This window comes from Myripristis murdjan, chromosome 5 (assembly GCF_902150065.1).
Source record: "Myripristis murdjan chromosome 5, fMyrMur1.1, whole genome shotgun sequence".
Classification (NCBI taxonomy): Eukaryota; Metazoa; Chordata; class Actinopteri; order Holocentriformes; family Holocentridae; genus Myripristis; species Myripristis murdjan.
In genome coordinates this window covers 19,236,275-19,252,500 of record NC_043984.1, presented here as the reverse complement: position 1 = coordinate 19,252,500, position 16,226 = coordinate 19,236,275, and the positions used below count along the sequence as shown (strand labels likewise).

Genomic DNA, 16,226 nt, shown 5'->3' with positions numbered 1-16,226 from the left:
GCTTGCTGGAGGCAGAATATATATCCCAAAAATAACTAAGCATGGCTTCATTGACTCCATCATGAAAGAAATTGTCTCCATGAGTTCCTTAGTAATATAAGTGAACACTGTATGAACTTTGTATGATTAGTCACTCTAAACAAGCAGTTGTGGAATAATCTGCACACAATGAAATTCTTTATATGGGGCATAAGATATTAAAAGCAAAGATGTCTATTGTTAAGAGTTCCAGCCAGCACAGTGACATTAGTGTATCATGTGCTGTAGTATCTTGTGACATGCTCCTTTAATGACCAAAGCAACACTTGGAAGTGCAAGCATACATAATTAGTGTATAATTAGAACTTATCTGGAAAGATATTTCCACACTGATTTGTGAGACCTTGATGCACTACAAAAACAACAACAACAACCTTTGTCTTCAAATAATAGTACCAAAAAAAAAAAAAAAAAAAAAAAAAATCACAATCATATGACTGTCAACAGAAAGGAGGAACTCATAAGCATAAACATTTTCCTGTATGCTGCTACTTCGAGTTTGACCCTCGGACCTTGGTGCTTCCTTGTGAACTCTTAATATCTAGCATCCTAGGCATTTGTGTTAGAACCATCTCTACTTTTCCATGTTAGAAACTATATTTACTGCCACAACATGTCCTGTAACTCATATATAGCCTCTCAGTTCTATCTTGTAATTCAGAACAAGGTCAGACAATGTTTAATATGGATCTTGCCATTGTTCAGAAACTGTTTGTACCCTATAGTTGCAAAATTATGGTTGATGATTTACGTTTAACAAATGGGACTGACTGAAGTCTGGCCAGTGAAAAGCCTAGGGGAAAGATGTTTGTGCTTGGATCTAAACAAATATTAGAGATGCTACTGAAGTGTTATAACTAACCATTCTGAAGAATCTTGGATAGTGCAGAATGAAACACTAATAGCCTCACTTTCACACCTCAGAGAGCTGTACTAACCTGAGTGTCTGTTTCTCTCCTTGTGAGCAAGCTTCATTAAAGAGAACATTCATTTGATCCTCAATTTTGTGGCAAAACAGTCTTTATTTAATTTTTATTCATCACTGACATTGGCTTAGACATGTGGACTAGACAGTGAATTAATCTGGAATGTATTTACAGATGTTATCAAAACACCATGAGGGTGTGACGGGACAAATATCCAAAACATTTTTTTTGATGGATAAACAAAGAATGAAGTAGAAATGCCTTAGTAATTCCTAATTTTATGGATGCTGAAGTTCATAACACATATAAACTCCTGCTAAATTAATGTGCCCGTTGCATGTTCTTCAGTTATTGAATTCAGTCGTGTTGTGTTTGGACAGCTGGCCAGAGTATTAAACGGCTTGCCTGCATGGGACAAGTGTATTACCAGTGTGGGTTCTTCTGTTTCTCATGTATTTGTTCTCAGTATAGTCTTAGATGTATTTCCTTTTAGATCCCTGAGGAAAAGAACACAAACATTTCAAACAGGGACAAACACTCCACTGTATGTCCTTGAGACCACTACAGCTCCACCACTATCCACATGGAAGCATGGTACACAAGGTTAGCCTGTTTACTGACATTAATTAACTTATACTGATGTACAATAAAGATCCATGCTCATATAACAACAAACAAATGCAGTTTATCCATAGAATATGGGTCAAAATAATTAATGTAGCTCACAAATGAGAGAACAGATGCCTGACTAGTGCATTCTGAAAATGATACGGGCTGTTCCAGGAAATCAGAGAGGTTCGAGTCCAGAGAAGTCTCCTTATGATAGGCTGAGCAGAGTCAGCAGGGGAAACCTCTATTTAATCTGGATTCACATCACTGCAGTAAATCAAGAAAAAGCCTTCAATTACAGCCTGGGCTCTTTGGATGACCTGTATCCTAGAGAAGAACTGGCAAACTTCATTGCAGCTGATATGCACCAAATATGCTGTGTTCAGGATTATGTCAGTTAACATGAAATTATGGCTTCTCTGCAAGGTTGATTTAATGTCAAAGGGTGCAGTTCAAAAGTGATTTTAAATTCACAGGGACTATTTCTGTTTTCCCTCTAGTTCTCGAAACCACAGCATAAGTCTAATTCTAACTATAGCCTGCTGTTGTTATCTTTTTGCACACATTTTAATCTGAATTTAGATGGCAAGGCTGAGTTTCACTTTCAGAAATTGTTTCAGCTGCTATGCATTACACTGTAGGTGTACAAATGGAAAAAACAGGTAATAACACACAGAGAGGTACAGTTTGAAGAGTAAACTATTATTTAGGTCATCTGACCCTCACCAACAAATGACAGTAAAGTATGACAAAACAGGATAGGAAAGGTCCAGTCAACCTGAAACAACTCACAGCTCTACCAGGCAGCACAGAATTCAGAAAGACAAATACATGAGCTTTAGAAACTTGGCAATAGGCCAACTTTGACAATATCAGACACCTCTGAAGATGAGGCTGTTTCCAGGATATAAAGGAAGTGCATGAGGTGAAAATTTCTCCCTGTTCTGTCACTATACACTCAGGATGTGATGCATATCAACGTCATTCTCTACAATTTTATCAAGCACTGGTTGCACGACAGTCATGTCACCAGTGAGGCTGTTTTGTTATGTGTAACAGCTTAGTCAGCTGACATAGATTCTAGTAAGCTGAGCTGGTGTCAGCCTGAAAACTGAGTAGGTATTCACAAGTATCCTTGAGAGGCAGTGAGCACAGTTAATTTTGAGCTGCAGCATTAATTAAGAAGGAGAACATTGCTGTCACTTATTACGAGATCAGTTAATCTGCAGTGTGTGTGGCTGCCACTCTAGAGCAGACTTGGGTAACCTTTCTTATTTCCTTCCCATGCCACCTGACGCGACTCAATGAAATCATGATGGTGGTGACAGGGAAAGGTTTCCTAAACTAAAACGTCTCATGTGATTGTACATCTGTAATACAGAGGATACAGCCAGGCTATGTCATGACCTAGCACTGTTTGGTTTTAATCCTCCCACTCCACCCAACCCTACCCTGTGTCCGGAATCCGTCCATGTCGCTGCTGGACAGGCAGTGTGAGAGAAGCTGTTGATGTCAGCAGTACAGATGTAAAACTACATTGACAGTAAGGGAAAGATAAGGTAATTTTAAAAGCCATTATATGACAGTAGAGCACAGTTGCAAACATCAGTCATCTGGGCAGCAACTGTTTTCCCCGTGTGAGGCTTCATGTCACCTTTTCCTCTTTGGGACCTGTGCTGCTGGACCAAAGTCTTGAAACTAAAAGCATCATACATGAGATATAGACAAGTAAACAATTGTGAATGGACTATAGAGCCATAACATTTTAATTTTAATTTCCTATCTTCTCACATAAGCTAATATCAGTGTATTTCTATGCTAAGGGAGACTGTTTGATGCATGTTTTTGTCATCTGACCAAGTTCAATAGTGATCACCTGTGTAAGCAGCTTCTACTGAAACTGATGCTGCCCCCTGGTGATGTAAATGAAAACAATCTACTCTCAGGATTAATTCACAGTTGACTCTAAACTAATACCGTCTATTGTGTATCATTGTTACAAATATATTGCAAAATAACAAGGGTTTTAGATTCACATGTACAGACCTCTTCATAAGATAAAAATCCTGGGATCACCAGACAAACAAACAACACTGATTGTTTCACTGGAGCCAAATGTGCATAATGACTGGTATACAGCTCGTAGTAGTACGCCACTTGCTCTTTATGCAGCCACCATGCTTGTTGACAGAGAGGGCATAGACAGAAAAGTTAAGTAAGAAGGTAGTACTTCATGAGTGAGTTGATACCTCAGTAGAGGGAGGAGAGACACACCAAACTACAGAGGAATCTTTGCAGTTTTGAGGATACAGTGGAGATATGGTAGAGGACATGCGGGTTGACTTGCTCCTCTTATACCTCAGCCAGTCAGTAGCTTTAATCTACTGATGATCAATTAGTCAGTCTTGCAAGCCTCCCACCTTAAAGCCTCTTACTTCCTCCTAATTTTCTCCTCCACTTGGATATAGAGAACAATAGAAACTCTAAACCAGAGTGCATAACAGGGGCTGCACAGTTATGGCTAAAAAAAAAAAAAAAAAAGATTCCCCTGTTGTCACCCCTGTGATTGTAAATACTGATGTTTTGAGGAACAAAATTATTGCATTGCATATTTGACTATTTTCAACCAGATGTCATTCTAAATTACAATTCATGTTTCAGTATCACAGATGTGCCTGTATTATTGGTTGTGGAAAGTAAAATTGCTGATTGTAGAGGTGTGCAGTCCCTTGTGGAAGATGAACCTGTACAGCAGCTGCACATTGAGGGTAGGCTCCTTTATAGATAGTGGAAGATGGAGACAGGGAAACTGCTGCATATCCTTGGATAATTCAGTAAATACAAAATAGAGAAATTAAAGCTTTTTCAGGTAGATAAAAAATTATGTTAACTGAGGCTGAAGCAGCTCAGTCTAAGGGATGATGAGATGGAGTTTCATAAAGGTGAGCTCTTCACCGAATGCTCCCCTTGTAGGATCAATTTTGAGCCCAAAAGTAGCATGTGGGATAGACTCAGCTGTGGGTGCTAACCTTGAAACAAATCTGCAGCCAAGAAGCCACAAGGGGTTTGGTTCTTAATAATGGAAAAAAATTAAGTTGCCACAGCACATATCAGTGGTAACTGTTTTGCCTGAGGCAGGATGTAATGTTATATTCATCTAATTTTGTTACCTAAATCTGCGGTGAATACATTTCACGTAAAATCTGCAATGTGGTGTGTGTAAGGATGCATTAATATTTGATATGACTGAAGACATAACACTGGACAAAATATGCATAACAGTTTCAAGCCCAATCTAATTTAATTTGGGATCTGTGGTCTATCTCATTTTTGGTGCAACTTCCTAACACAAAAGGTCAGATTATGCACGTTCATGTCCACACTGAAGCCCCTCTCAATAGATTTCAGTCATCAACAAGCTGAACTGTAGTCACTGAAGTGATCCCCTTAAATACCATGTGACCATGATCAGCCTGTTGTGGCAACTATCAGTAGTTGCCACAACAGGTGATGACAAATCTAATCTATATCAACCTCAATTCAAATCAAGATGGTCAACAAAGAATTGAATACCAACTACTCTTTATGTTGTAAGGTCTGGGAATGATTTCTCAAATTTCTATGCGTGCCTAATTTTTAAAATGATTTGTATTTATTGGCTTATTTAAAACAGGGACAGTGTACAAAAAATGTATTGCACCAGATACAGCAGAATGCTAATTTCATCCCTACCTACCATAGGAGGCAACTTCTCCTTACAAAAGTCACATCTCCTTCCTTCATAAAAAAAAAACAAAAAAAAAAAAACACAAGGGCATCATACAAAACTGTAGCGCACTCAATTGTTCAGTACTCTGCATTCTGCTTTTGTAGTGTACAACCTAGCATAGCATGGTCATGGTCATTAATGTGTTGTATTTCTTGTAATGTGACATTTGTTCAAAATGAAGGAACCTTGTGTGTGCACATAAGTTTGCCTGAATTGTTGTCTGACACTCACACAAACACAAGAGCTCAGCAGGACCACATTATTTTATGTACAAATATCTGTACAAACTTTACATGTTCATTCAAGTGATGACACCCATTTTTCATGGTAAAAGGTCTAGTTATTTAAAACAAAACTGAATTTCATATACATAGGAAAAATATAAATGACTATTTTAGCCAGTAAGAAAGAGGAATATTAACATTTGCAGCTCCTTATTACAAAATATCTTAAAGAAAAACAAAACAGACAAAAAAACACCCTTTCCTTCGCTGTGCTTCTTACAGTGGGAGCACTTGGTCATGCATTTACAATTCCAGATGATAACGTCTCTCTGGCCCATTTATTCTATTTCAGTGAAGCGTGCAAACATGGCCTTACGGACGGCGTCCTTGTAGGTGTCAGATGCTGAGAGTTCATATGAACTTCCTTTAATACCCAAGCCTGTGCCCTTGGTCCTTAATGAAGCCTGTGGGGAGGTGCAAAGACAGTTATTAGAAGAGACAGATTTGACACAGGTACCCCTCAGGTAACAGTGCTAATTGGATTCTCACTGAAAAAGAACACATTAACATGCATACTCCATCTGTCAGGAAGAGCTAGGGGAGACAGGAACGTCATTTTAAGAAATTTGTCAAAAGTCATCTGTTAATTGTTTCTGGCTTACTCACCGAAATGGGAGCTGTGATGCCCTGTTGGTGGCGTCCAAGACCTTTGCCCTCCTGCCACCCCATTGCTTGCAACATCTTGTTCCCAATGTTGTCACTTGTTAGGCCATCTTTGGTGGGTTGCTCATAGTTTCTGTGATTGGGGTGAATCACAGTTAGCAACATTCATAATCAGGAGATGCTTGGGCATGTGAACTGTGGCTTATATCTTACACTGTTGGGGTTGGAGGCTGATAGAATTTCTTCTTTTTAGGTGCTGGAGGTTCAGGGACACCATACTTCTCCCTCCTCTCAGCTGCTCTGTCTCTGTATTTCAGCTGTAAAAAAACAAACAAAAACAAAAAAAGGGCACAGATGATCAGTAACTCTTGTTAATGTCCACTCAAAGATTTCTGAAGGGGAAAAAAGTCAGGATCCTTGAGCCACGTACCTCAGTCTCTTTCCTCTCCAACTCCTCCAACTCTGCTTCTGAGAGCTTAGATCTTCTCTGAATTTCCCAGTTTTGCTACAACAAATGACAGCAGCTTTGATCAACCGCCAAATTGTGAGCACCCTTAAACCAAACCCCATCACATCGTAAAGTGACACTAACAATATGTGCAAGACATTACAAGAAGCATTCATTTTGAACTGAAGCACAGCTTTATATCCTGAACAGATGGCAGAGCCCAAAATATTCATAACGCCTTGCAGAATTAACACCTGCTGTTTACCACCTTACCTTGTGCAGGTCAGAGAGCTGTTGGTGACGAATCAGAGCCTCTTTGGTGGGGAACTGCCTTCGACAGAGCAGACAAGCCATCTTCTTCCAGTCTGTTAGTTTCCCTGCGTCTTCCTCCATCTTATCTGGGCCTGCCTCTTCTGGGTCACTGTCCCCATTGTAAGCCGCTACCAAGCCACTCTGCATTACAAAAGGTGAGAGAGATGTTTTTATTAGTAACTGGGCTGGAAAAGTGTTTTTTTTTTTTTCATTTTTGTTGTTGTGTGGAGAATTTTTTTCCCCCCTAAAGCACATTCACACCTTGGCTGATGTCTCGTGCTCTATGAGCTTCACTTGCTCAGACAGAAGGGGCTGCATATCCAAGGCTCCACTTTGCTGAAAGAAAGCAAGATAAACATTGTCAGCAATAATACAAATAACCTACAGCATCACACACATGTCCCAGATACACACAGGTAATCTGGTTACTTGTCAGGTACAGGTAGCCTAGCCTATTAGCCTGGCTTGCACTCTGCCCTGCGCTGATGTCTTGTATGGGACAGTGTGAAATTCCACTATTTAACTTCTCAAAAACTGCAATTCAGTGGCTGGATTTAATAAACTGTATTTTACTTAAACAAAGTAAAGATGGCATTCTTTTAAAGGATTTTCTCCACAGTGGCAAATCACAATTCTCAAAGATTTGTTTAGATAGCACTTTTTAAAAATTATTTGCTGGCATTTCTGCTTTGATAGATCCAGTATCATTAGAGAGAGACCTGAAAGGTAGGGAAGAGAGAGGGGGATGGGGATTTCATGCAACAAAGGGGATGAACTCAGATTCTAACCCAGGCTGCCACAGTAAGGACTCACATGTGGTACGTGCTCTTCCAAATGAGCTACCAGGACGCCCCGAGAAAGCACATTTTAACACAAATAGCACTGTCAACACTTCTACACTACTACTTGTGTATACATTGCTCATTCACACATCCACCAACAGAGTGAAGTGAATGAGTGATGTTTATAAGTCATAATGTGGGCTAAGCTAAAAGTCTTGCAACTGCAGCTAACGGACTAGAGCTAGGGTACAGTTTACATGCAAATGATACCATTCTCTTTACACCCACCGATAGTACAAGTCAGTTACTGACTTGTACCATTTTGCTGATAATGTTAAAAAAATAACCAAATATGTTTAAGTTGACATAACTAGCAAAAATACAACTATGGATTTAAATTCTGTTCACAATAAAAAAAATAAAAAAATAAAAAAAAAGCATGTGATTCTGACTTGAAGAAACAAGTGTGAATTCTGCTATTGTTATCCAAGTTAATATTTATAATATTTAAGTTAATATACTGTAATATTTATAATATTCCATTACCCCATCCTTGTACAAGACATTTATTTATGGATAAATTGTGAACTCAGTACCTTCTTCTCAAAGAGGGTGAAACCTGCATCTGCAGCTGCAGACTCTCTCCTGTCCTCCTCCTTTGACAGCCCTGGGGCTTGTAAGCTACTCTTAAAACTTTCTTTTTGCTTGTTCAAGGTTTTTGCCCAACGCTCCATGTCTTTTGCAATCTGTAATTGGACAAACATTCAATACAAATATTATTTCAGTGACAAGGTCAGAGCCATCTGCAAAACCAAACTTTTTTTTTGTTTGATAAGGTGGCACTAACCTGTTGTGCAGACTTGCTCTTTGGCTTGTCTTTCTTCTCTTTGGGTTCTTTACTGTTGATGGTGAGTGGGGGTGCAGAGCTACTTGTGGAGTTTGCTGTGGAGGCCTGTTCTGCGCTTGTGTCTGCTGCCTCTGGTGCAGGGATGTATGCCTGCTTCTCACTGTCCCAGTACAGGTACTGCTGCGTCTGGCTGTTGTAGTAGTACTATTGCAGAAAAGCAGAGGAAAATGTGGATTTAAGAGTGGTTTGAGGTGAAACGGCCTCTGATGGAATACAAGTGCATAGTGTGAGACATGAGATCCTGGGTACATACTTGGCTATTAGGATCATAGTACAGGCCAGTCTGTGGATCGTAATAATAACCAGACGACTCATCATACTGGTAAGTGGAGGTGTCAGGGACAGCTGGAGATATAAAAAGAAGTACATATGCAATGTTTACAAAATATGCTTTGCTCATTAAATAGATTAGGTTGTTCTATTTATGCACACACACTAAGGCTATACCGTAGCCTACTCGTCTTACCAGCTGTGTTTGTAGTGGGAGCAGCAGAGACAGTGGCAGTAACAGTGGAGGCTGCAGACGTTGTTAAGGACGAGGTACAAACTCCAGCTGCCTGTTGTGTTGCCTCAACCTGCCCCACTAACTGATGTGGCTGCAAAGAAAGAGTAAAGAAAAATGAAAACTCAAACAACTTTTAGACTCTCATATGCAGTGCCTGGGTGACATAAACACTCTTATTTGCAAAGATTTTCTTGATATATTATCTACCTGTATGGCAGCTTGACTGATAATGACAGGCTGGTAAACTTGAGCTGTCTGGGATATAACCACTCCTGTGGCTGCAGGGATCAATGTCTTCACTCCTGGAGCAGCTACAGACAGTAAAAGCAATATTATTTGGTTTGATAAAATTCGCATCCTCAAGTCAAGAACAGTAAGGACCAAAGGTGCCTCAGAATGATTGATAAGTCTCATTACCTCCTAGTAATCCATCTCCAATGACAGGTGCCAATCCTTCTGCCTGCTGCTGCCATAACTGATAATTCTGTCCCTGCAGAGCAAAGACCATTCAGTTAATCTCGCCTCTCTCCTGTTCAAATTGCTGTCATCATGAAGAAGCACTGTCAACTGACCTGACTAAATTGTGCAAAGCCCTCCTGTAATGCAGTGTAGTCCGAGGGAGCACCTGAACCTTGCAACTAAAAAGAAAATCAGTTATTTGAAGGCAGTATGGCAACAATACACTGAGAGAAAATATAAGATACATTATGCAAAGAGAGACAATACTTTAAGCATTTGTTACCCAGTTATAGTGTCACAGAACCCATTTGTGGCTGTGGTGCATACAGTCTGTTAAGGATTCACTTTAATTCAACTACAAATACAAAGTAGCACAAGCACACTACTGATACCTGGCTGGATGACCACTGAGCAGCAGCAATGGCTGTGCTGGCAACAGAAAGAGCGCTGGCTCTGACTCCATCAGGCTGCACTGAGTCTCTGTAAACACATGGTGAGACTGGTCAGACACTAGTTAAGAGAGGTGGGAGGGGTATTCAGCACTTGCTGAATGCACCTGGTCTCATCCTTGGTTGCATTTTAACACTGAATGTGTCCAGGGCAAACTAACCCCTCTCTGGTAAAACGAGGTTTGCACTCAAACTTTCCAAGTTAACCATAAAATAAAAAATCCAGGAATTCCTGTATGCCAAAGATAATAACTTACTTCCTAGCACTCTTGGCGTAATCCACACCAATTGTCTTTCCATCAAGTTTCAGAGGTGGCTGAAGGCTCTGAAGAATGATAAGCAGCTGAGACGCCTCCTACACAAGGGGAATTCAAAACACTTGGTCATACATCTGTACGGCCCAAACAAAAAAACAGAGCCATAATTAAGTAACACACTCACACCAGAAAAAACATACCAAGGGAGATGAGAGCTGAACAAAGGCAAAGCCTCTGTTCTGTCCTGTTTGCTTGTCTTTGATGAGGCGGATGTTGCCAGCAGATAGGTTGGCATAGGGTGCCAGTATGTTCAAAATCCCATCAACAGTTGAAAGGGGGGCAATGTTTCTCAAAATTATTGCTGTTAATGACAGAGAGAACCACGAGTCTATACATGATGCATGTACCGGAAAGAATTTAAAAGCTGACCGTGTAAAAACCAAACAAAAACACTCACTGTCCCCGTTGTAATCTCCAGGTTGCTGAGACTCTGTGTTTACACCACTTACTCCAGGAGCCTCCCCATCTATACTCAGCAACAAAAGATTGATCAAGACCAAGACACAGATTAGTATTAGCCAAAACAAGCCACTACAGACACTATATCATCTATTCTAAAGCTAAATTCATTTTAGGTTAAGACTCATAAAAAGGGCCAAATTCATACTTCTGGTTCCCTGGGCCTGAATCTTTGCTGAAGTATTGTTCAGTTTTAATTGTTCAGTTTTACAACTCACCAACTTTGACTGCGCCACACCTGAAACACTTCAGCCTCTTCCGGAAATTGTACAGCCCACACTGTAAGAAACCGTTAACACTATTTCAGTTTTGTTGACTTGGAGGGGGAAAAAAGGACAACTTTCACTGCCAACAATGTATGATGAGATCTCGATTTAGTTAGAGATGACACTCACAGCATTGCAAAGCCAGTTTTCAAACTTCTGTCTCCTGTTGCTGTAGTGCATGGCAATGCTTTTTCCCTGGATCACCAGCTTGTTCTGTAAAGTCAAAAGCCAACAGTTATTTCAAACTCCAACATGCTGCAGCCAAAGAGGCAGGTGAGGTCCTGCTGCTATCCCACCCCATGAGTGAGCACAGCCGGAACGGGAAAGAGTGGCTAGGCTTACACTCACTTAGGTAGAGACTCTCAGGGAGTATAGGGAACAGTAGGTCAGAGGTAGAGAGAGAGATTCAGAGAGAGAACTGCAGGTCTGTGTATGAGGGATTGAGTTGTCAAAACTTTTTTTCTTTTTTTGAAGTGTTTCGGACCGGAGTGCTACCAGCTCGTCCTTGTCTCATTCCAGTCTTCGGATTTTAAATGGAGGTGAGAGAAGAGCCAAGAAACTGAGCTGGAGCAGAGTGTGCTATGAAACCCTAGGGCAGTCATGGCTAAACAAGACCACTTGGGCCACTCCGTTAGCAGGAACTCTTCACAAAGAGAGGCAAAGGGCCTTATGATCTCTGACACCTCAAAACTACTTATTTTTAAGATCCTAAAATTATTCTGCAATAACCTTGATGAAAAATCCAAACAGAACACACAAATGATATTCATTCCATTATTGAGGGTTTGATTTCCAAAAGCAATAGTCATCTCACTCTATACCGTGGTTCAGCTCTGGACTTGAACACTCCACTGAATTCACAAAATGAACTAGGCAGCTGAATGACTCATGTTTGAACTGTTGAAGTTATTAGAAACTTGGCAAATTATTAAACCAAGTGTATATGAAAGGTATCTGAAAACTGCCTCTGATATCAGCTACACATACATTTTCTTACAGTCTTCCATCTAACTGCAATCAGATTTTAGTTCTGTAATTGAAAAATCTTTAAAACTCTTAATGTTCATCACTCATAGTATTGGTTATTTGGGGCTCTAATCTCCAAGACAAAATCTAGACTTGGTGATTGTTGAGGCAACCTGATTGGTCTCCATCCATCGGGTAGCATCTTGCAAGTGATAAAACTCCACGAAGGCGAAACCTCGGCTTATACCTAGAGACAGCATTCAAATATAGACGGGAGGCGTGTTAGTTAGAATGCTTTGGTACAACATTCAAACTCTGTCACAGTCGGCTTGTACAGTCCAATTCAAAGTAAAACGGAGGGGGATGCTTAAAAGGTGTAAGGGTTGGTAGTGGCTAACCCTATACCATAGCATGAAAAGGCTTCAAAAACATGATTTACACTGCTACCTTCTTACCTGGCCGCATCGCCAAACCTACGTTTAGAGAGACAAACATTCTAAAGGACAGAAAAGATCCTCTGACAGTTGTAATATGGGACGTTCTGTAGTGACTGTTGTACGGGAGGCAAAGTGGGGTGTATGGCACAGGTGTGCATGAATGCGCGTGGGACACACTCCTCTACATTGCTCACCTGTCCTTTTCTTCATCAAGCGGATATCCACAGGCTGGGGTCCCTGCAGCTGCTCAAGTGCTGCCCGAATCTGAACAGTACAGGGAGAGAGTCATATTCATCTATCTCTCACTTTGCATGCATAGTAATTTAAAATATTTGAATTTTAATGACTGTTTAAAAGCTTGCTCACACTATTCTGCTTTTTTGTAAGAAGCTGCCTTAGTGATATTTTGTACAGACAGCAGATCACGATGCACAGTTTTGAGTAACAACAGACAGTATCAGCAAACAGTGCGCATGTCCAACATTTGAACCCTTACCAGAATCTCCCAAAACACTTCCAATGTACTCAAAACATTAACTTTTCTACTGTTACGTTATTTTCATTTTGGTTGTTGGTTCTATAAACTGTGTCAGCTGCTTATTAATTTCCTCTTCTTCACTTTAATTAGTGGCTCACGCAAAAGCATGGCACAGCATGCACACTCCTCTAACATTTTTTTTTTCCTCAGCTTTAAAAAGTGTTCTGCCCATTGTGACCAAAATGATGCCAGATACAGAACCTTGCAAAGCCAATGTTCCTCATCTCAATGTTAAAAAAAAGTATGGAAATCAGAAAAAGAATAGTGTGAACACCACTCTTTAGATATAACAGTATAATTTAAAGCTTGTGAGACGTACATCATCCTCTGTGACATGGAGAGAGAGACCCCTGAGCATAATGGTCTTGCTTTCCTCCTCCTGTTCCATTTTGTAGTCTTGGTCTGGATAATCCCCATCGTAGTCATCTTCAGATCTGTCACTATTGTGGCGCTTTCGCCCCCGCTGTGGCACATACACACAGAAATAACGCTTTAACTGTTGAAATAAGAGCAATGTTTTATATTCCCCTGTGAGAGGTCTGAAAGTTACGTGAACTTGTAACCACTTCCTATTTACTGACCTCAGGACTATCTCTGTCTCGATCTCTACGGTCGTCAAAGCGATCTCGGTGTCTGTCGTCATTCCAGCGTCTATCGTAATCCCTCTCTACATCTCTATTCCGTCTGTCATACCATTCTGGATCATCTCTCCCTCCATCAGAGCCATATCTTCCACTGCGTTCACCCCGACTGAGCCTGAAATAGTTAATAAAAAAAAAAAAAAAAAAAAAAAATCACACAAGAGCACTGGTGTAAGTGACATGAAAACTTGTGACATGACTGAGACCTAAAGGCTAACCAGCTGACATAACAACCCTGAGAGTGCGTGACTATCTTACCTTTTATCCGCGCCCATGGTGCAGTGGAAACGACACCCGACTGATCAACCAATTCTGAAAGAAAAATAGGAATAGATACTTTCTTAGACATTCATTCACTATTGTTTTTACCATATATTTTATCATTCAAAACAGTAATTAAGTGTGCACACACCCAGCCAAACTTTTCAGGTACGAAACAACAACTGCAAGACAGACTACAAAGAAATAAAGTCTGCACACTGTAATGGCCTCCCAATAACCAATAACCTTTTCTGTTACGGGCTTCTTTACAATCCGTAAGATCTGTCCAAAGCTATTAGTTATTGTGAACTAAACACAATGTGCACTTTTTTTTTTTTTTTTTTAAATCTTTGTACCACATATTTTATCATTACATGCTAACTATAATGTATGCATGTAATTTTAGCTGTCAGCGAGGGAAAACCTCGCATCCATGAATAAGCAGGTACATAAATAAATACAGGGTTCCCTCACACACTTGATCACTGTAAGATTCAGGATTTTCGAAAGATTTCAAGGTCATATTTGGAAAAATCCAAGGACTCAAACTTGGACACATTTGGGGCAAAAACGAGATATCGGTCTAAATCAGACATCAAAGAGGCAGCTTTGCTTATACTACTGACTGTGTCAAAAAATACGGGTGAAATCCGTCTGCTGTATCGACAAAAACCTCCATAGAAATCCAGGGCTGGGGCTACAGTGTTAGCTGCATTAGCATCACCGGATAGGCCTAATATCAGACAAATATAAAACGTCTGGGTGAAAAGATTAAATTACGTCTGTCTACGCAGTTACTGTACAAGAAGCTGTGTAGTGTTCTTTACGACCCCAGTGCAAATGTATTTCCAGTGGAGGTTAAAAACCACGGCTGAAACGAGCCTTTGCCGGACAAACAGGCCGCCTTAGCTAGCTAGCAACTGTGCGACGATGGTTAGCGTTGCCGTCAAATAACGAGCTACCTACCAGACCTACATAACAAAGGGACACATTTCCATGGCGTTCACCTACCGTTTGATAACACTGTAGTAAATTTAATGATGTTTTTAACTTGTTTTGATAGATGTTTTTGCTGTTATTTCGTTGTTTTCCGCCTGGCTATCGACGAAACCAACATAACCCTACTCCCCCAGTTGAGGGCGCTTGAGGGCGGAGGCTTCTTCATTACTGTTTGATGACAAACAACTGACGAATGCGCTACTGCCATCTATTGACGTGGAGTGGCAACTGCTCTGAGATTTATAACCAAATCAACCAATCAACCAAAACAAAATATATTAATCCGTCGTGTTGGTCTTAAGCTTGGTGGAATACAGTGTGTTTATATCCTGATGACAGTTTCTGCTTATGTTTATCTCTTCCCCAGACAGATTTCTTTGGTTTAGTGTCTTTTCCTCTTCCATTACTTCATTATTTCATCTTCCATACTTATTAATCAAGAAGACGACTGTTAACAATCTGCATTTCTTGTTGTTAATCTATTGATAACACCTCATAGTAGGTCTGGGCAATATAGCAGTATTACATTAATATTGCGATATAAGGCCGGATATTGTCTAGGATATGTAGGATACGTGGATATAGTAATATCCATAATGATGTAAATGTTCTCTTACTGCCACTTTGTTTGCCAAATATTTATGACATAATTCTGCTTACTTCTGATGAATGTTGACTGAAAATCATATGGGTCCGACAGGCTGAGTGTTGTGTTTTGAGAAACAGTTTGACTGAATCCATGCATCCAAAAAACTGGGGCAAAATCGCACAAAATTAAAACAAAAAATAATAATGGGAAAAATTTCTATTTTCACTGGCTCTGATTCAACTGCACACCTGAGTGTCATTAAAGGTGCAAAATATAGTTTATAGTTTAAACTAAGAGAAGTAAAAAAAATATATATATCCTATAGTATATGTGAAAAAAACATTCAAAAGCAAATAAACAAACTGTCTTTGGGGTAATATGAGTTGTGGTGACAAAAAGCTACCAGGGCCCATGGTTTTATTTACAGACATATTTACTAGTTTTAAAAAATCATCTACATTGTTGTTTGGTTTAGAGAGCTCTTTTTCCCCTTTTGATTTGTAAAATTTATTTTTAAAACTTGCATGTATGGTAGAGGGCTCTGCCAATGTAAATAAATATGTCATAACTTTAGTGCACCTTTAAAACCTACAACCAGCCGTGACAAAGCTTAAAATGCTGGTACTGTAATTTGAGGGCACAGTATTGTACAATAAATTCA

General features: G+C 39.9%; 1 protein-coding gene across 1 annotated transcript; it reads right to left on the bottom strand.

Annotated features, from left to right (window-relative positions):
• Window positions 1–5,588: 5,588 nt before the first annotated feature.
• On the bottom strand, window positions 5,589–15,134 carry LOC115359396 (RNA-binding protein 5-like). Its single transcript, XM_030051841.1, has 25 exons — window positions 14,989–15,134; window positions 13,975–14,028; window positions 13,657–13,831; window positions 13,395–13,538; window positions 12,732–12,801; window positions 12,274–12,347; window positions 11,264–11,347; window positions 11,087–11,147; window positions 10,807–10,875; window positions 10,550–10,710; window positions 10,350–10,447; window positions 10,036–10,123; window positions 9,757–9,822; window positions 9,602–9,674; window positions 9,392–9,495; window positions 9,146–9,275; window positions 8,933–9,024; window positions 8,620–8,823; window positions 8,369–8,518; window positions 7,252–7,326; window positions 6,952–7,131; window positions 6,661–6,735; window positions 6,444–6,547; window positions 6,234–6,363; window positions 5,589–6,031 (listed from the first exon to the last, which is right to left on the bottom strand). Exons 2-25 carry the CDS (start codon window positions 13,989–13,991, stop codon window positions 5,906–5,908), a joined length of 2,550 nt encoding a protein of 849 aa, XP_029907701.1. The 5' UTR covers window positions 13,992–14,028; window positions 14,989–15,134; the 3' UTR covers window positions 5,589–5,905.
• Window positions 15,135–16,226: the final 1,092 nt, after the last annotated feature.